The 26,516-nt window shown below is 32.3% G+C and overlaps 2 protein-coding genes across 2 annotated transcripts; one reads left to right on the top strand and one right to left on the bottom strand.

Annotated features, from left to right (window-relative positions):
* The first annotated feature begins 18,983 nt into the window (after window positions 1-18,983).
* Window positions 18,984-20,157, top strand: LOC139510838 (putative nuclease HARBI1). The gene is made up of 2 exons (XM_071297375.1): window positions 18,984-19,524; window positions 20,150-20,157. Exons 1-2 carry the CDS (start codon window positions 18,984-18,986, stop codon window positions 20,155-20,157), a joined length of 549 nt encoding a protein of 182 aa, XP_071153476.1.
* Window positions 20,158-20,983: 826 nt separating this feature from the next.
* LOC139510837 (uncharacterized) lies at window positions 20,984-23,447 on the bottom strand. Its single transcript, XM_071297374.1, has 3 exons — window positions 22,891-23,447; window positions 21,853-22,133; window positions 20,984-21,133 (listed from the first exon to the last, which is right to left on the bottom strand). Exons 1-3 carry the CDS (start codon window positions 23,123-23,125, stop codon window positions 20,984-20,986), a joined length of 666 nt encoding a protein of 221 aa, XP_071153475.1. The 5' UTR covers window positions 23,126-23,447.
* Between the last annotated feature and the right edge of the window lie 3,069 nt (window positions 23,448-26,516).

The raw sequence follows: 26,516 nt of genomic DNA, 5'->3' as shown, positions 1-26,516 counted from the left end.
CGCAAACATGGTTAACCCTGTACACTATGAATATGATTATCACAAGTAAGTGGCCGTTAAGTACACGGTGGTTATTGTTTGCTGTCTGTCAAATTTATTTTTCCATTCATTGTCTTAACAGTTTTATATTTTAACGATAAGCTATTATAGTTGTTAACATCTACACCCTCATCATTGTTATCTCTTGTGAACTTTTTTGTCATTGCCAATCATACAACATCTTCTTATGTTTTTAGAGTGGGGAGATTTGCAATAAATCATGGTTTCAAACATACTACCAAGATATCACTGATAAAGTTTAGAGGACCTTAAAAGCTAAACATCTATATTCTTTGGACATTAGGTGTATTTTATTTGAATATTTTTTTTAGTTTCGTTCAAATGAGTAATAAGATATGATTATGAATAAAGAGAAATTTGAGGTTTTAAAAGTCAATTAGAAAGCAACCTAAACAACTAATAAAATTCTTACATTAGACAGGACTCTCTTTGGCCATAAGTTGCCCACTTTTTTACAGTTCTTATGCTAAAGCTGATTTCCTTTTATCAAATTAATTCATTGAGATATATTAAAGAAGGAACTTGGTAATGCTTTTCTTTTATATATATATATACATATATATCTTTGACCATAATATGTTATACAGCAGACAACCCATGTTAGTTCTTTGTCATTATCCTTTGATTAACGTTTAAGACCACCACATATAGGTTTACAGGGTACACACAATTTATTTTGGTTTATTATACCTACATATTTAATTACTATAAATACATAACAGTTACATAAGATAACAATTTCAGACTTCCACAAAATGCACTTCTTTAAAACTCAGTGTTACATTAGAGAAACTATTGGACGTGTTTTCTCCCAGCCACATTATTGCACTTATCCCAAGTCAGGAACCTCTAGCCTTAGTTTGTGTTGCATTTATGGTTTTTGTTGTTGAAAATTTTGGTTTATGTGTATGTATTGGAGTTTCAAGGGTGGTTTCAATTTCGCTGAACTAGTGTACACAATAATAACGGGGTTCAGCTGAAGCCCACCTTCGTGTGGTGGATTTACTTGCTATCTTGAAGACCGATTATAGAGGCATTGTTTTCTCTTTGACACATTTCCTGTTTCTATTCTCAATTTTATGTTTTTAAAAATCAAGCTGGAAGTAACCAAGATTTTTAAATTGTCATTTGTTATGCCCCTTTTTAGAGGTATTATGTTTTTTTTTCAGTCTGTGCGTCCGTTCATTCGTTCGTCCGTCTGTCCTGCTTCTATTTAAGTTTTTGGTCAAGGTAGTTTTTGATGAAGTTGAATTTCAATCAACTTAAAACTTTGTACACATGCTCCCTGTGATATGATCTTTCTAATTTTAATACCAAATTACAGTTTTGACCCCAATCGCACTGTCCACTGGACAAAGAAAATGATAGTGCGGTGGGGCATCCATGTACTATGAACACATATAGTTCGTAAAACCAAATATTTCACACAGCAAATTGGTTATTATTGAAATCGATAACAAGAGGAGTACATTATGCATATAAACATAAGATAATGAATGCTGTCTATAAAGATCCTATGTTAAAAGTTTTAACCATGAATAACCGAGCTTTTTATTTCCATTTTCACAATTTTTCTGTACACATCATATTTTACACAAGAATTACATCTTTATTAATACTAATTACTATATGACTTTTTAAGATAAACATCTGATAGTATTTTCTATTTATATCCCAATTCGTAAGTTTTAACTATCAATAACCAAGATTTTTTTTTTCTACCAGTTATTTGGTTTTCTGTCTCAAAACATATATTCAACTAAATTACCCAAATATTAATACTGATAAAAAAGGACTTCACAAAATAAACGTAAAATAGCTAGTATGTTTTTTATCTATATAGATCAATTTTCAAAAATATTAATAGCCATTAACAACGGAGATTTTCTGCGTTTCCAGTTTTTGACGTTTTTTTCACTAAAAATCACTCATTTCACCTCAAAATTACTTCAATATGAATAATTATAGCTAAAGGACTACATAATAGTCTATTAAGATAAGGTTTACTGTCTTCCAAAAGCTTTAGGTCTAAAAATGCAACAATAAATAATAATTTTTCCAGTTTTCAGCATTTTTTTCTCTCTAAAAACCACATATTTCACCCAAAATAACCTTTTCTGTAAATTATACCAATGTACAGTTTTAGTATGTTGCTAGTCTTATAATTTGCAAATAAAAAAGCTTGTTTTGCAATTAGTTTGAGGTTGGATGATTTTAGAGCTACATTGACTAGGTTTATTCGTTCATCGTAAATTGAAAGATATGAAATATTCTAGTAATTTCCAACAAAATGCAGATTGCATAATGTTCAAAATTATTGATTGAATCTGTCAACTTTTTTTAATCAAATTCAAATGTCCTTTTCAAATCATTTGTTCAATAATTATTAATGCTTTTGATCTTTATTGATATTATAAAAAAAAAAGTTAAAACATGGCTAGGCTGAAGTTATAAAAAACATTTATATCTTAAATTAGAAGGTTCCTATAGCTTCGTCTTTTCCCTTCTAATTTAAAATTATTAATGATTTACTGACAGAAATGAGTAATATTAAAAAGAAATGTTGTTGGGTATATTAGGTATTAAAAGTCAACAATCATTTGGCCTGTGTAACGATATCTATTTTCTGTTTACTTGGAATGTTGGATATTTTGTCGTTCATTGTATATGTATATGATATGTGAAACAGTTGGGTTATTTCCAAAGTAATCCAGACTACATAATAAAGTTCAATTATTAGATACTTTTTATTCCTTAAACTAAACTGTCGAAAATAAGACTGCGTCAACTTTTGTGTAAATTACCTATTCTAATGCTTTTACCATTTCTAAAATAATGCTCTTCAACTTTTTACTTGTTTGGCTCTATAACTATTTTGATCTGAGCGTCACTGATGAGTCCCATGTAGACGAAACGCGCGTCTGGCGTATTAAATTATAATCCTGGTACCTTTGATAACTATATATAATGTTTTGATTTTTATTATTATGTAAAGACTTCATAACATATTTGGCAGAAATAATATTAAAATCTTTTAGATGTACCTTTTTAATTCTTCTCTCTTGGCAATTCTCAAAATTGGAACATCTTAAGGATTTGACTTTTAAAGAAACTATTTTAAGAGTGTTTTTACAACGTAGAGGTTAATGAATTGATAATTTTTATATTGTTAATTGTCCTGTTGATATCTTTGTCCTATAGTTTTCAAATGTCGTTTCATTTTTTTTTTTATTTCACCTGCAATGATGAGATGACGGATTAAATCAGAAGGTGATAAGTAAGGAAATTTGTTCAAGAGGGTTTTCATTATCAGTAAGCAATTTAAGGATCATTTTCTAACACCCGACTTAGAATCCGATCAACGCCATTTCCGACTGCCCAATTTCGGTGATAATCGAGTCACACGATTATAGTTAAAACAATTACAGACTTACTGACTAAAGTTTGAATTTGTACAGCACGATACGAAATTGACAGTCACTTTTGTTAATGCATCATGATTTAAGATTCAAAAAACATTTCATTAGAAAAATAGTTACTTCCGCTTTATTTCATTTTCTTTTAAATTTAAAGATAAAGTCGTTAATCGAATTTTTTCAAATGCAATACCTCTTCGAGAAAATATTTTTTGTTTTCAATGATTATTTTTATGAGATAAACATATAATAAAATTAATTGAATAATTTGGTTTGCATCGAATATACCCAGAAAGATCGAAAACTTTATTGTTACATATCGCAGAAAGTTAAAACAGTATAAGGCATTGCACACCCCCAAAAAAACTGAATATGTACAAACATAATGACAAATACCATGTATGAATATCAAAATGTGTTTCCAAAGTTATGCAGACTCTGTAAAATCAAGGTTTAAAACTACGCTGAAAATTGGACGACATCAAATTTGCCAACTTTTGTACGATTTGAAAATCCTTAATTTTGTTCAAGAGGGTTTTCATTATCAGTAAGCAGTTATAATCGAGTCACAGGATTAAAGTAAAACAGCTACATGTACTGACTTACTGACCAAAGTGTGTATTTGTACAGCACGATATTAAATTGACAGTCATTTTGATGTCATTGATCGTTTTTATGCGACATACGAGTACCCTAAATTATCTGTATATATATTCTTTTGAATGCACTTTATTAGATTAATGTGTTGAGTATTGATATGGATCACAGAGGTAAAATGGTGTCAACTACCGTAGCATATCAATAATCTATCCATTTCATCGTAATCTATATATCACAAGAATTGTACTTCAAATAATTATATGAAAAGAGAAGCGAAAGAAACCAAAATGGACATTCAAACTCATAAGTCGAAACAAATAGTATATAAAACATAAAAATAAAAATTTTATTAAGCAGGAGAGACATGATTAAGTATACTATTTTGTTGAATTGTTTGTTATTATCGGCAACATGTTTGTACTTTTCAGTTAAATCCTATACGCTCATATCTATTATAAGGCATGAATGAATACAATATATATAGTGTTGCCGATAGCCCAGCAAGCATAGTGGACAACGGAATTTATAAATTTATTTACATACATGTATCTTAATATATATTAATATATAAACATATGAAAAAAACAATAACCACAAATACTCCTAATTACAAAACCTTGAAATATACTGTTAGGTACAACTTAGCTAGAAAAAGTAAACCTTGTACCAACGAGAGCTAAAATATAGCCGACATGAATGAAAATATGTAACTAAATACATAAATAACTTGACCATCAACAACGTCGTCAGCCAGGAACAACCAAACAAAAGCCATTAATGGGATAAACTGGAAACCTGGGTCCGACCCCATGCGACAAGTCATCTCACGAGACATACTCGGACGTATATATTGTTTTGAAAAGTATATATAAATGCTTGTATCAAAATATATTCATAATATTAATGGAACTTGAATGTTGCCCTGTCTGCGACGGGCTAGAAAGTGATAATAAAGGAAAAAAATGTCCCGCTATAAAATTAGTCACGTGTTTTATACGTGTCTATTTAAAACTACTACGCTAGTACCGGATATACAATAATTTCTCCCTATACTACGAAACGTGAGAAATTATACTTATAGTCAGAAACAACATAATTAGTAAAGATCGAAATCGTCATACATAAACGTCCATATAGACTGGTCGTCTTCGATGAAAATCCTTGAAATGATTATCACGAAACAATCATTTATATACCTACATCAGTTTGCATTATTTAACTCATTATATATACCGGATTAACACTTTGTATTTGCTCCAGACGCGCGTTTCGTCTACAAAAGACTCATCCGTGACGCTCGAATAAAAAAAGTTAGAAAGGCCCAATAAAGAACGAAATTGCAATTGATGGATCATATTTTAACACTGGATTAAGAGGCCGTAATAACAAATCATTGTAGTTCAAGGTGTTTGTAAAACCAGGTTAAATCCACCATTTTCTACATTTGACAATGCCTGTACCAAGTCAGGAATATGACAGTTCTTGTCCATTCGTTTATGATGCGTTTTGTTATTTGATTTTGCCATGTGATTATGGACTTTCCGAGTTGATTTTCCTCTAAGTTCAGTATTTATGTGATTTACTTTTTTGTAAACATAAACATCATTTAATATATACCAATGATTCTGTCAAGTGACTAACTAACAGAATTGTGTATTGATACAAAACAGTATGAAATTGTGAGTAATTAATTTTTCACGTTTTTTATCTCGCCTTGACGGAGTCAAAAAGTGAGACATAGGTATGCTGTTTCCAGCGTCGGGGTGAGACATAGGTATGCTGTTTCCAGCGTCGGTGGTGGCGACGATGACGTCAACAATGTATTAGTTTGTGATTACGTCTAGTTTATGGTGAGCCACAAGTGGTAGGTCAATCATAGTTGGTATGCAGTTGTATAAGCATTGGCACATCTCATTCCCTTGGAGATTATTTGGACCTGCCCCCTCAGTCATGGTCTATTGACTTTGAAACTTTTGCTTATTTTCCATGTATTAGTTTGTGATTAGGTCAGTTTATGGGGAACCAAAAGTGGTAGGTCAATGATATTTAATATGCTGTTGTATAAGCATTGGCATTTGACATATCTCATTTCCATGGAGATAATTTGGCTCCGCCCCCTTAGTCATGGTCTATTGACTTTTAAAATTTTGCTAAGTTATCATGTATTAGTTTGTGATTAGGTCAGTTCAAGGGGAACCATTAGGGGTAGGCCAATGTAAATTGGTATTCAGTTGTATAAGCATTGGCTCATCTCATTTCCATGGAGAATATTTGGCCTCGCCCCCTCAGTCATGGTCTATCGACTTTGAAACTTATCTAAGTTTAAATGTATTAGTTTGTGATTAGATCAATTTAAGATGAACTGCTAATGTTAAGTCAATAATATTTGGTTTGCAAATTAATTGGCATTTGCAAGTATCGTTTTCATGGGATTATATAGCCCCATCCCCTCTTTATGGTTTATTGAATTTGAAACTTTTACCTAGTTTACAAGTTAATGTTTGTGTTCAGGTTTGGGAATGACTTATAATAAGTCAATGGTATTTGGTATGCAGTTGTATTAGTATTGGCACATGTCATTTACATGAAGATTGTTTAGCCATGTAACTCAGTCAGGAAGAGAATACACTGCTACAATTAGCTATGACATATCTAGCCTCTGCACTGGAAAAGAACAAAACAATACTACTTACTTCTACTGAGATAAACTTTAAGGAGTTTAATGTTATTTTAAAACTTTAGATGATCAGTAACGACAATGTATCGATTACAAAACATCAAACGTTACAGAACGGTACAAAGTATTAGAGAACGGTACAAAGCATCAGAGTATGCTGAGCAATACTAAACATCAGAGTCTACAGTACTGTAAAGAATATCAGAGTTACCAGAACAGTACAAACATCATAGAAATTAAGATTGTACAAAACTTCAAAGAATACAGAACGGTTTTGATCGTTGTGTCTGTATAGGAAAAGTTTACGCAGAAAAAAAATACTATAAGTATATAACTAAAGACAATAATGCATGTTTCTTACTCATGGCATAATTCATTTCATGAGAACTTTATCACTGCAATCATACATGTCAATGCAAAGGGTTATGAAAATTAAAAAAAATGTTAAAAAACAAAAAAATACTTTGTTCTTTTTAAACTAACGGCAATATTTGTTTGATTTTTGATTTTTGATTTTTTTTTTAGGGGGGGTCCGGGTTTTTTTGGTGTTATTACCTTCAAAGTAGTTATTATTGTACTGTAATGTAGTGCAACATGAGTTCTACACAACTATGTCCTATTGAGTAGTGTGATGATAACATTGTCATACAAGTTAAAGGTTTCACGTTCTTAACACCTTGTTGGTCTATTTCTAACTTGTATAAGAAGGATGATATATCAGTTCAAATACACTTAACTAAATATGTTGAAAGGACTAATAAGAATACACAAAAACTCAAAGACATATAAAATTTCCTGTTACAAAACTTTTTTTTTTTTTTTAAACTAAGGATTTTCTTATCCCAGGACTAGATTACCTTAGCCATATTTGGCACAACGTTTTTGGAATTTTGGTCCTCAATGCTCTTCAACTTTGTACTTCTTTTCTTTAAAACTGTTTTCATCTGAGCGTCAATGATGAGTCTTATGTAGAAAACACGCGCGTCTGGCGTAATAAATGATAATCCTGGTACCCTTGATAACTATTTACACCACTGGGTTGATTCCACTGTTTGGGAACATTTCGTTCCCGAGGGTATCACCAGCTCAGTAGTCAGCACTTCGGTGTTGACATGAATATCAATTATATGGTCATTTTTATAAATTTCCTGTTACTTTGATTTATTCGAAACACTAAGGAATTTCTTATCCCAGGAAAAGATTTCCTTAGCCGTATTTGGCACAATTTTTTTCGAATTTTGGGTCCTCAATGCTCTTCAAGTTTGTACTAGTACTTCTTTGGCTTTATATCTATTTTGATCTGAGCGTCACTGATGAGTCTTATGTAGACGAAACGCGCATCTGGCGTAATAAATTATAATCCTGGTACCTTTAATAACTATTTATGTCCGATGTAAGGACCACGAGAAAATGCACAAACAGTTATTGTCCCTTTCATATTCCTTCGTCTTTTGGTTGGAAAATTTCGCTTTCTGTTTAATTCTTATACAATAGCAATAAGTAAAAGTAAGAATTGTTAGTATAGAATATTTGTTTAAAAGGACGTTACTTAATACTTGTGGACGGTTGTCTCATTGGCAATCATGCCACATCTTCTTTTATTATTAGCTCACCTGGCCCGAAGGGCTAAGTGAGCTTTTATCATCACTTGGCGTCCGTCGTCGTCGTCCGTCGTCGTCGTTAACGTTTTACATTTTGAACTTCTTCTAAAGAACCACTTAATGGAATGCATCTAAACATGGCATGAATGTTCCTTATGAGGTGCTGACCAAGTGTTGTTACTTTGTAGCCGATCCATCATCCAAGATGGCCGCCAACGGGGGACTTAGTCTAACATAGGAACCTATGGAAAATGCATGCAAATGACTTCTTTTAGAAAACCACTGAATGGAATGAAACCAAACATAGCATGAATGTTCCTTATGAGGTGCTGACCAAGTGTTGTTACTTTGTAGCCGATCCATCATCCAGTATGGCCGCTAAGGGGGGCTTAGTTTAAAATAGAACCCTACGGGTTGTTAACAAGAATACTTTCGTGTGTACAATCAAGTCATCTTTAATCGTCGAAACGTTAGAAAATCTGTTTCATGTTCAGAATTAAATAGCTCTTTACTTTCTGATTTCATTTTTTTTAGTTAAGTGATGTAAGCTCGATAGTATGAAGCTTTACTAGTAAAATTCTCACGAGTTATTTTGTAAATCAGATAATTGTAGGAGATATGTGTCGCAACACTCAATACAGCCTGAGTTTGCTCCTCAGAGGACACCTTATGAAGTTGTGTAACTTGCTTATAGGTTTTATACATTTGCAAAATATACAAACAGACAAACATGACAAATCAGAATGAGCTGTAGATCTACTTCCCAGTTGATATATGAGAAGAGACTGGCTCAGTAAAATTGGTAATACATTTAGTAGTACATTTAAGTCTTTGTACAGACAAAACAGAAGATTATAAGATGTTCTTACTTGTGAAATATTTATAGCAACTCTTATGATATTGTGTACTTTCAAATGGGATGTTTTCAATTTATTTTTTTTCATACTTCTGTAAACTTCTTTCCGTTTTTCCACTGCGGCAATACAACTGTATCTTCATTTAAGTGTTGAACTACATAGTTTCTATGTAGTAAATACCTGACAGACTATGCATCTGTGCCAATCAATGGATAGTTTTTGCATTTTAGCATATGAAGGATTACATTTTAACTGGACTGTGAAAATTCGACACGACTCGGAGGATTTTCTACAATTTTCAGATACGACTCCTTATTTAGAAAGGTATGAATTCGACAGAACTCAAAAACTATGTTTTAGGTTGATTTGATCTTAATTTCGGACGATTTTGTATCTATTTAAGCTACATTGAAGTTAAAGATAGAAATAGAACCGTTTAAATATGATTTATCGTACTCTACTAGCACTATTAAGTACACGAAAATCGACTAACATATTCAGTCAATAACCGATAACGACGTAGATAAGGAATTCCGGAAACTATAGTATTACCCAACATTATAAAATAACAGAAGTACTTGACTTTAAGAAATGTTGAGATAAAGTCTGGTCTTGAATGAAAAAACGATAACTGACGAGTAACTTGGTGTGTTTTAAAACGGGTAGAGTCCAAAAACATTTAATAAAAATTAAATTGTAGATCCGAAAAGGTCAGGATTGTGAAAATTTGCGTCAATTTTTGTACAAATTACTTTAAATCGTTTATTACAAGCATTTTTTTCAAAATTGGAAAATGTTTAGATTTTGACTTTTATTAATATCATTCAAAGTTTATTTTTATTTATGTGGGGGTCAATGGAGTGATAAGCTTTATACTGTGAATTGTCCTGTTGGTACTTCTTTTTATAGTTTGAAAATGTCGTTCCATTTCATTTTAGTATTTCTCCTTCAATGATGGAATGAAAGATTAAACCATAAAAGGATAAGTGCGAAATTTTGTTGACGATCAAAGTAAAATATCGAAAAATACCGAACTGCAAGGAAATATCGTCATTATCAGTAACGGTTTAAGGATATTATTTTAACACACGATTAAATATCTGACTTAACAGATATTGTAAACGTAAAATTTAACATGTTTAATGTTTTCATCAAAATCAAAGTCATTTCCAACTGGCCGATTCCGGTTATAATCGGGTCACACGGTTATTGTTCAAATAATATATGTAATGTTATACTGACAATTCTGCCTGAATCTTTCTTTTCGTCATTGCAAAGAAACAAACAAAAAATACAATAGAGCGAAAAATTTTCCAACCAAATGACATAATGATTGCGAAGGATTATAAAAGGACAATAATCTGTTTGTGAATTTTCCTGTTGGTCCTTACATCTTACTTATATTTTGTTTAAATGTCTTAATCGTGATTTTGTATCACTGTTGAATTTTATTTGACCTTTTAACATTGTTGGTTCAGTGTATTTGAACTGTTATATCATCCTTCAGGTACAAGATACAAAGAGACCATCAGGGTGTTCAAAACGTTAAACCGTTAAATTGTATGACAATGTCAACATCAGGCTACTCGATAGGACATGATTGTGTAGAACTTATTTGTATTACACTACAGTTCCATAAAAAATATTTACATTAAACAGGATAAAGGTAATAACACCCAAATAATAAAAATAGTAAAAGAGGCAAAAACAAACATGGCCGTTAGTTTAGCAAAAACAAAGTTTTTTTTTTAAAACATTTTTATTTTAATAATAACAATAATCCATTTGCATCAACATGTTCAATGGCGGTGATAAAATTCACATGAAAAGAATAATTTCATCAGTAAGACACATACATTATTGTCTTTAGTTATATACTGATAGTCATTTGTCTGCGATTGGTTTTCGATACAGACAAAACGATCAAAACCGTCCTGTATTCTCTGATGTTTGTATCATCCTGTTTTCTTTGTACAGTTCTGGTTACTCTGATTACCGTTATGCATACTCTGTATACTCTAATGTTTAGTACTGTGCAGCAAACTCTGATGCTTTGTCTACCGTTTTATATACTCTGTTGTTGTATGCTGTCCTGTATACTCCTCTGTTGTTTTGTATCGTTCTGTAGTCTTTTTCTACTTTACTGTTAACTCAGATGTTTTCTACTGTTTTGTATACTCTGATACTTAGTACTGCCCGGCGTTCTCTGATGCTTTTTATACTGTTCTGTATACTTGTTCTTTCATACTGTCCTTTTTACTCTGTTGTTTTGTAACGTTCTGTATACTTTAATGTTTTCCACATTTCTGTATACTTTGATGTTTTCTACTGATCTATATACTTCTATGATTTGTACTGTCCTGCATACTCTGATGCTTTATATCGTTCAGTAATGTGTTATGTTTTGTAACCGACAGATCGTCGTTACCACTTATCATCTATATCTTAATAATACTTTAAAATCATTGATTTTTTCTTCAGTAGAAGTAATTACTGTTGTTTTGTTCTTTTCGAATGCAGAAGCTTAATATGTCATAGCTTATTGTATCAGTATATTCTCTTCCTTGAATCGACAATCTTAGTTGAGAGTCAGCAAATCTGGTGTGTTGAATTTGGTGACCAAAGGGCATCTCATTTGCGATATCAGCTCCAAAATTATTAATGGTTGGAAGCACAATAGACATTTTAGCTAAGTTAACAATCTTTGTGTTATCTTATAACAACAGTCTAATAGCTGATGTGTATTCTGTTAATCTGCAATAAAAACAGCTTTATATACTAACGTTGTTATCTAAGTGATAATAACATTGAATTATTGCAACAGTTTTCGTCTCTGACGTCAGTTCTGATATTTATAACTCAATTATCTAATGACACCCTTGAAAGTGTATAAAAATGATATAAATAAGAACATAATAACTATCTTTTACAATTTGTTGTCCTCATATTAGAATATTGATAATGTAAACCATTATATTTCTACCATTCTAAGATCGTCTGAATCCAAATTATTTGATAATTTCAACACCACTTACTGCTGTCTTGGTGTTATATTTTTCGTTCAATTATAAAGAATTCTAAAAAAAATATTGCCAAAATTTATCGAAAAGAAATTACTTTGAATAAATCAAATATTTACAGCAATAACTTCTTTTTTGGTTTTTTTTTTCAGTTTCATGCGCTAAAATCAGCATGAAAGCTTACGACAAATAGGACCATTTTTCTTTCTCGATTGTTTCTTTCCTCCTTTTTGGAAGGTGATGTTTAACATCTTACGGTGTTGATATATTACAACTGTTCACTATGCCCGTGTCTGTATTGAAGTTTTGGATTTCCATGACCGTAATCAATGAATCATAGGTAATATATTAAGTCAGGGATTTCATAACCACACACTACTTAAAACCGCCACTATATTTTTCTATAGATACAACAAATTAGTTTGTAAGTTTGGTTATACCTGTAGAAAACTTATTTCAAACGGAATAGTACGTTCTCTCTTTTTGACAGTCATGCTGTTACAGTTTTTTACTTGTTTGGCTTGATAACTGTTTTGATCTGAGCGTCAATGTTTAGTTTGATGTAGATGAAACGCTAAGTCTGGCGTATACGATTATAATTCTGGTACTTTTGATAACTATTTACCGATCTGTAGAAATTGAGATATGATCTGCCTCAACTTATCGATCTTTTATATCAATTTATTCTAAAAGGAATCCATTTCAACACTTGGAATGGTGAATGCATTCAAAGATATGAAAAATAAACCGATTTAATTTCATACCGTTTTGTATCAATACACAATTCTGTCAGTAAGTCACTTTTTGTTTCAACATTAATCGTTGACATAATTATTTGGAAATATTAAAAGATGTTAATGTTTAAAAAAAATTTGAGAATGAAAATGAGGAATGTATCAATGACACAACAACCCGACCCGAAAGTTCAAACAACAACCAAAGGCCACCATTGGGTATTCAACGCGGCGAGGAAATCCCGCACCCGTAGGTGGTCCTTAGCTGGCCCCTGAATAAAATTTGTACTAGTTCAGTGAAAATGGACCTCACTCTTAACTCCAAAGCATATAAATAAACAAAAATTTAAAACAAAAAACATACAAGGTTAACAAAGGTCAGAGGATACTGACTTGGGACAGGCGTATAAATGCGGTTGGGTTAAACATATTTTGTGAGATCATAACCTTCCCCTTATACATCTGGTAAATGTAGAATAAAGAAACACACAAAGTACAATTCCTCCCGTTAGGGGTTAAGCATCATACCAACACTAAATATATGAGAAGAACATAACCTGTACCATGCCAATGACTGGTTTTATAATAAATGTGTTTATTTCCGATGCAAAGACCCTATGACTGAATCAATATTAATACCATAATATGCAATCCTTGATAACTTGACAACAGTATCGTAACTATATCCTTTCCGAAAAAGTCTATTCAAAGGTTTGGTTAGCTTTTGGGGTGAATGCCGACATTTTTGTGCTTTGTAAAGAATAATACCATAGAAGATTGGATGTAAAATATCTGAATGTATAAGATGTCTGCATGGTGATTTATATTTACGAATAATGTTCTTGTACCGATGATATAATTTAGTAAGTGTTTTGACTAGTCTGTGGTATCTAAAAAAAAGTCTGGTGTAGTATTAAAACATCAGGAACTGTAATGATTTGTTAATAATAATTAATATTACTTTTACTGTTAAGTCTGTTTTTTTAGATATCCTTTTGACGTAACTCTGTGCTTATGTATCCCATCATACTTTGAACGACAAAATTATTTTATGATGTGACTCTGTACCTATGTATCTTGTCATAGGACGTCACTTGGCGTAGAGGTTTATACGTATTCGGATGTGTCTACTTTTGTGTTTCAAATGTCTGGTTATGTAAATGTATTTCAGTTGTTTCCTGTAATTAGTTAATACTTCAGCTTTATCATGTACATCTTTTGAATATTCATTTTATTAAATTTACTGTTTGCAAAAGTATAAATTACTCTAAATTATAGGGATTTTCTGGTAACTTAACGGAAAACCCTTGCCGTTTTTGGCACAACCTTTTTGATCTTTTGGTCCTCGATGCTGTTCAACTTTGTACTCGTTTCGGCTTTCAAACTTTTGTATCTGTGCGTCACACATAGGTCTTGTGTGGACAAAATACACTTCTGGCGTATTAAAATTTTGAAATTGTTGCCCTTTGTTGGCTGTTGTTCGTGTGATTCTTTGTCTATTGTGTTCTCCAATTTATTTATATTGTAGTCCTGTGTTGTCATTTTGATGTTATATTTCACATGGCCATAAAAGTGCGAGGTTTGGCATGCCACAAAACCAGGTTCAACCCACCATTTTTTCCTTTAAAAATGCCCTGTACCAAGTCAGGAATATGGTCATTGTTATATTATAGTTCGTTTCTGTGTGTATTACATTATAACGTTGTGTCGTTTGTTTTCTCTTATTTTTGAGTGTAAATTCACATTGCGATAAGACGTGTCATGGTACTTGTCTATCCCAAATTCATGTATTTGGTTTTGATGTTATATATATATGTTATATTTGTTTTTCTCGTGGGATTTTGTCTATATGTGTTACATTTTAGTGTTATGTCGTTGTTCTCTTATATTTAATGCGTTTCCCTCGGTTTTAGTTTGTTATCCCGATTTTGTTTTTTGTCCATGGATTTATGAGTTTTGAACAGCGGTATACTACTGTTGCCTTTATTTGAATGAAAAAAATATTTTATTTATTAAAATTACTTTTACTGTTAACCCACTTTTTTTGTGATATACATTTGACGTGACTCTGTACTTATGTATCCCGTCATATTTTGAACCACACTATTATTTTATTTATTATTATTACTTTAACTGTCAAGTCAGTTTTTGTTATATCTATTCTGCGTGACTGTATTTATGCATCACGTCATACTTTGAACGACAAAATTATTTTATCTCTACCTGTGCGAATTTCAAACGCGCAATTTAACACCAGTACTCAAAACCCTCCTTCCTTGATGGGTGCATTTTACATAGACACATAAAATCGTATAATACAATCAAAATGAAGATGTTAATTTGATGTATGCCCTTTTGTGCTTCTTCGTTACATTTGTTGTTTTTATAGTGATTAAGATGATAACACAATGTTGACTGCTGTACCCCTATTTTTGACATTTTTACCTATTGTGTCTGTTTGTTTTGTTCACGCATCGGTGACAATATCATGGAATTTGATGCGACTGTCATACAAGTGAGAGGTTTAGCTAGCTATAAAACCAGGTCCAATCCACGATTTTCTTCATTTGAAAATGCCCGTACTAAGTCAGGAATATGACAGTTCTTGTCCATTCGTTTTTGATTTTGCCATGTGATTATGGACTTTCCGAATTGATTTTCCTCTGAGTTCAGTTTTTTTGTGATTTTAGTTTTTGTTATTACGGCTTCTTAAACCAGTTTTATAATATAATCCAAAAATTGTAATTTCGTTCTTTATTAGGCCTTTTTTATCCGAGCGTCACTGATGAGTCTTTTGTAGACGAAACGCGCGTCTGGCTCAAATAAAAAGTTTTAATCCGGGTATATATGATGAGTTTACAAATACAAACTGATATAGTTATATAAATGATTGTTTCGTGATAATCATTTCAAGGATTTTTGTCGATATGGACGTTTATTGCAGGACGATTTAAATCTTTACTAATTATGTTGTTTCAGACTATAAATGAAGAGTACAAATATGTTCCTGATAATAACGAACAAGTCAACAAAATATAATACATGTAATTAGTTATTTCTCTCTTGCTTAATAATTATTTTTTTTTTATGTTTTATAAACTATTTATTTCGACTTATGAGTTCGAATATCCATCTTGGTATCTTTCGCTTTTCTTTTTATATTATTATTTAAAGCCAAATTCTTTTCATATATATATATATCATGCTGATAAAAAAAGATGTATGTTAGTTGACACTATTTTACCTCTGTGATATATATCAGTGCACAACAAATTAATCTAATTGTCAATGAGTGCATTTGAAAAATATATATACACATATGATTTCGGGTACTTATATGTCATATTAAAAAGAACCCATGACAACAACTGTTTGAAATGTTTTCTTTTAGAGGTATTGCATTAGAAAATATTCGATTAACGACTTTATCAATACATTTAAAACAAAATGAAAAGGAAGTAACTAATGACATGTTTGTTGAATCCTAAACCATGATTGTCAATTTCACATCGTCCTATACAAATACACGCTTTGGTCAGGAAGTCAGTAATTGTTTTAACTGTAATCGTGTAAATCGATTATCACCGAAATCGGGCATTCTAAAATGTCGTTTTTCGGATTCTTAGTCAGGTGTTAGAATATGATCCTTATCCTGCTTACTGATAATGAAAACCCTCTGAAACAAAATTTTTTACTTATCACTTTCTGATTTAATCTGTCATTTCATCATTGCAGGAAAAACGACATTTTAAAACTATAAGAAAAAGGTATCAACAGGACAATTACCAGACATGAGCATAAAAATTAGCAATTCATGAACCCCTTCGGGGTACATAAACTCTTAAAATAGTTTTTCTAAAAGTCAACACCTATACATATTCCAATTTGGAGAAATGCTTGTAACAGACGATTAATTTGATTCGTACAAAAGTTGGCTTATTCGATGTCGTTCAATTTTCAGAGTAGTTTTTAGTAACTATACAGAGTCTTTATTACATTCGAAATAAGTGTTCAAATTCATGCATGATACGGGTCAATTTGGTTTCACATGTTCAGTTTGTTTGTGCGTTTTTTGTATGCAATGCCTTAATGGTTATTAAGTTAAACGATATTAGGTAAACTATCAGTTTTTAATGTTCCTGTTACATCCTTCTGCGATATGTAGTTATAACATCTTCGATCTTAATGGAAGTATTTGATGCAAACCAAATTATTCAATTAATTTTAATCATGGTAATATATGTTTATCTCATAAAAATAATCATTGAAAACAACTGTTTGGTATACTTTCTTTTAGATGTGTTTCATTTGAAGATATTTGATTAAATACGTTATTATTAAATTTAGAAGAAAATGAAACGGAAGTACCTGTTTGTAAATGTTTGTTAAATCTTAAGTCATGACGCATTAACCACAATGACTGTCAATTTTATATCGTGCTGTACAAATACACACTTTGGTCCGTAAGTTAATAATTGTTTTAATCGATTAACTCGATTATCACCGAAATCGGGCAGTCAGAAATGACGTTGATCGGATTCTAAGTCGGGTGTGAGAATATGATCCATAAATTGCTTACTGATAATGAAAACCCTCTTGAACATAATTTCTTACTTATCACTGACTGATTTAATCTGTCATTTCATCATTGCAGGAGAAATAAAATAAATGAAACGACATTTTAAAACTATAGATAAAACGTATCAACAGGACAATAACCAGTATAAAAATTATCAATCCATTAATATTACGTCGTTAATACACTCTTAAAATAGTTTCCCTTAATGTCAAAACCTTAACATGGTCCAATTTTGATAAATGCTTGTAATAGACGATTCGTACAAACGTTTGCACATTTTTTGTCTCTAATTTTCAGTGTAGTTTTTAATCTTCAGTATTCATAGTCTGCATTACGTTTGCAATACGTTTTATTATCTGACCACATATACATGTCTATGAATATGATTGGTTAAAAGCAACCGCGTAGTGAACGTGTACATTCCAAATTCGGTTACTAAGCAGGTCGTATTTCATAAACTTCTTTGTGTATCTTTATGTTTTAAAATGTCCTTCCCTTTCGATTGATTCTCCTGCAATGATAAATGAAAGTATCAAATAATTACTTTTATTGAAGAAGAGTATACTGATACACAACGATATGAAATTCTCTGTTGTGAGATCAGTTTTGATTGAAATGCAGCAACTATTTGAACTGTGTGGTTCATGAATTGATAAATGCATACTGATAATTGTCGTTTGCTATTTCTTTTTATAGGATAAAATTGTTATTCAATTCGTATATTTTTCTTGTTATGATGCATATGATTAAATCAGATAGTGATCAACATGAAGTTTTATTTAGGGTCACCATTATTGGTAAACATTTCAACTCATACCAGGATTGAAATTTTCTAATTGCGCCAAACGTCAAATGTCAATTCTAGTACGAAGCTGCAATTTATGGATCAAATTTTAACACTGTATTAAGAAGCCGTCGTAAGAAATCATTACAGTTCAAATGTTTTTAAAAATTAAATAAAGGCAACAGTATTATACCGATGTTAGCAAGTCATAAATCGAATGGGAGAAAACAAATCTGGGTTACAAACTAAAACTGAGGTAAACACATCAACTATTAGAGAAAAACAACGAAACAACATAACACTGAAGTGCAACAAAAAACCAAAACGACAATGCTACACACACAGAAACGAACTATAAGATAACAACTGCCATTTTCCTGACTTTTAAAGAAAAAATGGTAGGTTGAACCTGGTATTGCGGCTAGCCAAACCTCCCGCTTGTATGACAATATCAAATATAACACTACATAACAGGGGCCAGTTGTTCAACTTGTCGTTAGCACTAACGCTCTGTTAAATTTTGCTAACGTCTCGTTAATCCTGTTGTTCATCTCATAGTTAGTTTTCACGCCCCGTTAGAATGTTCTTAACTTGGGTGAAATTTAACGATGGTAGGTAGCAGCGTTAAACCATTTAACCAAGGTATAATTAGAAAATGGCTGATTTGTTAATGCCACCACTGAGACCCAGAAAGGACAGAGTTTTTAGAGGAACTATTTCACATTTAACAAATTTAAATGATGATGAACTTAGAAGGAGGTATAGATTTGGCAAGGACTCAATTGCTTACCTTTGTAATCTTCTACAAGACAGACACAGAAGGCCAACTAATAAAGCAACAGCACTGACCGTTGAACAGCAAGTATGTATTGCACTGCCTTTCTATGCATCCGGCTCATTCTTGCAAGTTATCGGAGATACATTGGGGTATGACAAAGGAACAGTTTCTCGTGTGGTAAATGATGTGACAGATGCCTTGGTTGACATTAAGGACGATTTTGTGAGTTGGCCTACAGATGTGGATTTGATCAACAGGATAAAATGTGGGTTTTACAGGCAAAGTAACTTTCCGAATGTTTTGGGGTGCATTGACTGCACACATGTGAGAATACAGGCACCATCAGATGATGAACCATCCTATGTAAACAGAAAGGGATACCACAGCATAAATGTGCAAGCTGTCTGTGATTTTGAAGGTATTTTAATCTGTATTTTGCCATTCCCGATTTCGTCGTTGTTGATCTTTTAAAATTTTCTCTCCCTTTAAAATTACCTTGACATTATCAATAGAGACAACTGGGTCCTTCTGTTTCGACCCAAATTTTGAAAGTTCGATTAATTCGATTAATTTGAGTCCGGTCTTTATAACACTTGAAAAAGATTTAAGGTTTCCATTTTATTCATCTTGTCAACACAGAAAGGTAAAAACATAAACTACTCTTCAATATGTGGGACGTTTTCGCTGTGCAACATTGTTTTTTTTTTTGCTTTATACGACAAAGAACTTCAAATCACAGTACAAAGCGGCATAACTCTAGTTAAATTAATATGACTTGTCTATGATACCGTGTGGTTTGCATTTATTTCTTTTACTCTTTGTGATTTAAAAATTCTCTTTTTAGCAGATGCGTTAATGTACTTGCATAATTAAAGAATCTGCAATTTATTTTAAATTGTCTTTTTTTTTTTTTAAACACTGAATTTAAATTTACAGGCAGGTTTACCAATATATTTGCAAACCGGCCAGGCTCCACTCTCACTTTTTTAACCACTGAAATACAAATTATTAACACTTTAATATGCTTTCTTACTTTTTCATAGACACATGATCCTAACTAATTGAAGACCAGTTTTAATACACTATAGTCTTAATGGAAACAATGTTTTATTTTGATGATGTTCAAAATAAGGAGACATGGGGTGCCTGCCAGTGAAACAACTATTCACCAAAGTACAAAATACTTTGATTTAAGCAACTTCTGGTTACCATATATATGGCCCTCAACAACGCAACGGCGGTTTATTATCTCCGTGATTCGATATTGAAATGATTTAATAAGATTAAAACTTTATTCAAAAAGTGTTTAAGTTTTAAAGTTAAAGATTCAATTATTGCTCATGGAGTCAAACTAGTCACACTAGTGACACAGGCAGACTTTCGATGCTTTTCATGTCTCCAATCAATTACAGTTTCTATTTTTTTTTTTGTCAGAACTATTTGGTTCCCATTTTACACATCACTTCATTTACAAATGTATTCGATATTAACATGGTGGACATTGACACAATCCACATTCACAACCATTACAAACTGAAATGTTTTACAGTGTCTTATCGGGGCCTTTTATAGCTGACTATGCAGTATGGACTTTGCTCATTGTTGAAGGCCGTACGGTGACCTCTCTAGATGTTAATGTCTGTGTCATTTTGGTCTTTTGTGGATAGTTGTCTCATTGGCAATCATACCACACCTTATTTTTTATATCCTCTAAGAAAAGAAATTGGCAACCGTTTTCCCTACCAAGTTCAACATGATATAAGACCTCCTTTTATTCATTCAAACATATAATTATATGAAAAATATAATCATTTTTTTTTCTTTTGAAAATAACATTAAATTAATATAACATAAGAAGATAAAAAATTTAGTTTTTATTAGTTGGTAGAACCAAGTGCCTCAAGACACTGAGCTAACGACATTGGCTGGTACTCCTTTGACTTGATTCTTTCCAGCAGTTCTATCTGCAAGTCAAGCTTTCTCATTTCCTTCTTCTGTTTTTCAATCTCCCCTCTAAAATACACAACCTGTTGAACAAAACAGAAATGTTAATGATATGAATTTATCAACAATTGTACATGACTAATTAGTAAAAAGATAACAAGCTCCTGTACAGCTGAATGAATACAATGCGTTTCAAGAAAAATGATGTGAGATATAGCAAACCAATCATGGGCAGTGACAAAAAATTTCGAAAATTTATTAAAAGGAAAGGGCCAAATACTTCAACAATATGTAAAGGAAGGTCGTATTTTGCAATAAAGGTAATCATTGGTAATGGACTTTTTGAATGTTTGCTTGGACGCCATTTAAGAGAACATTACTTTGTCTGTGTCAGTTAAAAAGAGTTACTAAAAAGGGTACTCAGCATTCATGTGTCAACATCAAGCAACATCTGACTAATTTGAAAGTGCTCACATGTCATTACTCATCTGCTGACCAAATATGAATTTGATCGGTTTATTGGGAGGAGTGGACAAACAGGTGAATGTAAGTCTTCAATCCCAGTGTGACACTCTGTGGGAGTGCACTAAATTGTATATGTGTAGACAGTATATAAATCGGAAAATTGTCCTGAATATGCATGAAACATTTGTCCCTGGATGTTAAGGAAAACATAATTTAACAATCAATTTTGAATATTACTACCAGTAACTATATGAAAAAAAAGAGCTGTACATGTATTGCCAACAAAGTATGGGGGAAACATTATACTACAGGACATAGTTAACTGTTATATATTCACCTGAAGCTCATGAACATCTCCTGCTGTTGCTTTTCTCTTCTTTGTGGCTGTAGCAGCTGTGGGGACAGCATTGTTGAGCACAGGTCTAGTTGGGTTTACCACAATTGGTACTCCCTGGTTACCAATAAACCCTGAAAGAACTGATGGTGACTGAGGTGAAGGAGGTGTTAGAGGTTGTAGTGAGGAGGCAGATTGACATTCAAGAGCTGACTCAAACAAATCCTGGGACCCTGTACACGCCATTTCAGAATCTTCTGAAAATCTAGCCTCAGTTGCACCAGCTAAAACAAAGACAAAATAGCTCTTAAATTGTGTGTCGTATGCCAATTAATACGCAAAAGTTTAAGTTTCAAAAAAAATAAATTTGAAATTTAGATCACAGATACGTTATTGAGTAGATCCCCCTTTTTTGTTGGTGAAAATGTTCTTTCATATTTTCATTTTTTTAAACTTCTTTTTCAATTATTATATATATTTAATATTTTATCAATTGGTTTGAACAATAGTTATATGAGGGACAACACATACAAAGTGGAATGAAGTTGATATATTGCCATCACGCCATGTCACAGGTTGTATATGCTGCATTTTTTTTCGTTAAAACTTTTGACCCTCATAATACATAGAGGTAAACATTCATGTTGATTCCCTTAAAACATCTTGTTAGAAAGTGTTAATTAGGACAAAGTTAGTATGGTGTTTTTTTTTTAAGTTTTAAAATTCTAGCAAGACCGGATATAGGGACGAATATTTGTATGGTACGACTTTCATTCGGGCCGAGATTACTTAGTTTAATCATTTAAGAAATAAATAAAGGTTAAATACCTTTATAAAATATGAATAACTATGAAATATCCTTGTATAAAGTCTTTGGGTGACAGTTTAGCACATGAACAAGGAAAAACTTTATTTCAACAGTTTTAAACGATGATTTGGGTCCATAGTGATACCGGCGTACATAAATTTTTGCCTCTACATCGATGTTATTCCTTCAACTATGGCATATTAATAGCACAACTGTATAGAAATATTACATACCAATAATGCAGCTTTCTACACCTCCTATGCCCTTGAAGGAAGCAGAGTCCTTACACAGGTCTATGGTTCTGTTGACTGCCACACTCACTGGTTTAGCCTGTGGTCCACCACCCGTTTTTCCATGGTCTCTCTTCTTGACTGAAAAGATCTTCTTTGCCTCTTTCTTCGTGTTGCCCCACTTATCTTTACACTCCTTGGCTGATCTATGGGCAACACCAAGAGAAGACACCATCATGGAAATCCTTCCCCAGGCTGCTGTCTTTCTTTTATTGGTCACAGCACTACCAAATTTGTCATTAATTACAGCATAATTCTTTTCCACTTCATCTTGGAGTACATTGATTTCTGCTTCCGAGAAATTCGGCTTTCTTTCCCTTGTTTTTTTTTACACTAGACTGAGTACATGTATTAGCAGAAGGTAAGTCGGCCATATTTGTTTATGGAGGAAGTTCAGAAAATCTCAATTATGGGTAACTTAAATAGCCTCTAAACCATAGTTAAAATTTAACGACAGGTTAAGATATGTTAACGGTCACGTTAGCTAACGCTACAGTTAAATCAACTTGAACAACAGCTTTTTAACCTTCCGTTAAGTAACTCCACGTTAAACTTTTAAGGCTAACGCTACCGTTAAGTTAACGACAAGTTGAACAACCGGCCCCAGGACTACAGTAAAGATAATTGCAAGAACATTACGGACAGAGAAATACACAAATAAACATTACAATAGGACATTTCGACATGCTAATAGTTATCATAGGTGTATTTCTTCTACATAAGACTCACCAGTGACGCTCAGATGAAAAAGGTAAAGAAAGCCAACATAATTTTTAAATTTCTACGAAGAATTCTGTTTAACGGTTATTGTTGAAACTCCAAGTTATTTGTGGTTATTAAATCCCTGACTTGATATTTTTCCAGTAATTCATAGATTACGTAATGGTCATTGAAATCCTAAACGTCACTACAGACACGAACACAGCGAACAATTGTGATATATAAACACTTTAAGACGTTGAACATCATCTTCCACAAAAAATGAAAAGAATCAATAGGAACAGCGTCCCAATTGTCGTAAACTTTTATGTTGAGTGAGTCGTGTAAAATTAAAATTTTGTATTTACGCCTGACGTACGTTTCTTCTACAAAATATTCATCTGTGACGCTCGAATAAAAAAAGGTTAAAAAGGTCAAATAAAGTACGAAGTTGAAAAGAACAATAACTGTTGTAAATATCTAATTTATTTAAAGGGATTTCCAGTACATTTTAGCAGTGTATTTAATGGATCGAAAAATATGACATCAAGATAACGGTAAGTGTTGTTGAAATTATCAAATAATTTAAATTTAGACCATCTTAGAATGGTATAATATTATGTTTTACATAATCAATATTTTTCTATGAGTACAACACATTGTAAACATTAAATATCATTAAATTGAGAATGGAAATGGGGAATGTGCCAAAGAGACAACAACCCGACCATTGAAAAAAATAACAGCAGAAGGTCACCAACAGGTCTTCAGTGTAGCGAGAAATTCCCGCACCCGGAGGCGTCCTTCAGCTGGCCCCTAAACAAATATATACTAGTTCAGTGATAATGAACGCCATACTAATGTACTTATTTATATCATTTTGTTACACTTTCAAGGGTGTTATAAGAAAATTGAATTATAATTATCAGAACTGACGTCAGAGACGAAACCTGCTGCGATAATTCAATGTAATTATCACTCCTATAACAAAGTTAGTATATAAAGCTTATTTTATTGAAGTTTAATAGAATATACATCAGCTATAAGACTGTAATAACATAACCGAAAGATTGTTAACTTAGCTAAAATGTCTATTGTGCTTCCAACCATTAATAGCTTTGGAGCAGATATTGCAAAGGAGATATCCTTGGGTCACCAAATTCAAGACGACAGATTTGTTGCGTTTCAACTAAGTTTGCCGATTCCAGGAAGGGAATACACTGATACAATAAGCTATGACATATTTAGCTTCAGCACTGGAAACAACAGTAATTAATGAAGATGATCAGTTGTAACGACGATGTGTTTTTCAGGGTTTCCTTGAAAACTTTGTCATAAATTTCTTCATGTGAAAATATTTGAGTTATTCAAATAGAACGCAGGTTAAAAAGGATCAGACCTAATACTAGTAGAACAAAAACTGTTAAGACTTTTATATGGAACGCCGGAACTGTCTTATAGTGTAAATATTTAATGTGTTCTGTCGCTTTGTCTTTACGTCCTGTCGTTTCTTCTTTATGATATGTGCAAATGTCTGTATTTCATAACACGGCATCTCTGTGTTAGGTCAAATTAGTTATTTGTTTGGTCAAACAGTAGTATGATATTTCATTGGTAAATTTGGTGTGTACAATATGCATTACATTATACTGTAACTTCTATATATTCTGTGAATACTTCGAAACTTTATGATCAACCACCTTTACATTCTTTCATATTTTATCTATGTTGTGTCTATTCTTCTTTTACTTAAGTCAGTGAAAACTTGATTGATATAAAAATGTTATATAAATATTTAGTTTTTAGGGGAAATTATGTTGTTCTACTTAAAAGAGTGGGCGTTATACATCCATTCTTTTTATATTTTGTTCACTTTACTTGTTGAAAATTAAAATATTTACAAATATATAGACACGATTCTCGAGGTGTTTCTCTCTGGAGGTGTGCCTAGATTGACAAAAGTCATAAAATACATTTAATGCATTTTTGAAAACATTGTACAGGAACATTTTTTAGCAAACAAATCGTGCATATTGCAGATTAGCAATGCAAATAAAATGAAATTCAAAACAGTGTGGCTGTGGCCATTGATTGACACATTAAATTCATCCATTGACTGGGACAATTTACGTGAACGTTTGTCTGTAACGACCACTGTTCACGACGTACCTACGATAGACATATAAAGATGGCGTGTATATCGACTGAAACTAAAAGCTCTGCCCTGTGTTTCGAAGAAAAAAAACGCTTCATGTAAAAAACAAAATGCAATCTCATTTCTTTACGGAAAATAAGTTGATATTTAAAAAAAAGACGTGGTATGATTGCTAATGAGACAACTCTCCACAAGAGACCAAACTGAGACAGAGATTGACAACTTTAGGTCACCGTACGACCCTCAACAATGAGCAAAGACCATACCGCATAGTCAACAATAAAAGGCCCTGAACAGATTATGTAAAACAATTCAAACGAGAGCACTAACGGCCTTATTTATGTACTGTTCTCTTTCATCAGCACCAAGCGGATCATTCGCCATATCTTGCATACATAATCATAACATATGGTTTTAGAAGGCGCCGAATAACATTTATGAATTATAGACTTTTGACAAGGTTAACACATTATATATGCGTCTATTCAGATTATATTGACCAAGGACGAAGATATTTTCTCGCCATCTCTTATCTTATCTTGTATTTTTTTTTTTTTTTTTGAATTAGCAGGGAGTTTTGGCAAAACTGAGTCCCGAGCCCCCTCTTAATCAAACTGCTTATAGACCCAACAAATGCAGCTCCATCATTTTCAAAAATTCTGGTTCCGCCACTGTTCATTGAATTAGAAATCAAAAAGAGAAAACAAATTAGGTC

The sequence above is a fragment of the Mytilus edulis genome, chromosome 2 (assembly GCF_963676685.1).
Source record: "Mytilus edulis chromosome 2, xbMytEdul2.2, whole genome shotgun sequence".
NCBI lineage: Eukaryota > Metazoa > Mollusca > Bivalvia > Mytilida > Mytilidae > Mytilus > Mytilus edulis.
Note: the sequence above shows the minus strand (reverse complement) of the source record. Positions and strands in the feature narration are given on the sequence as shown.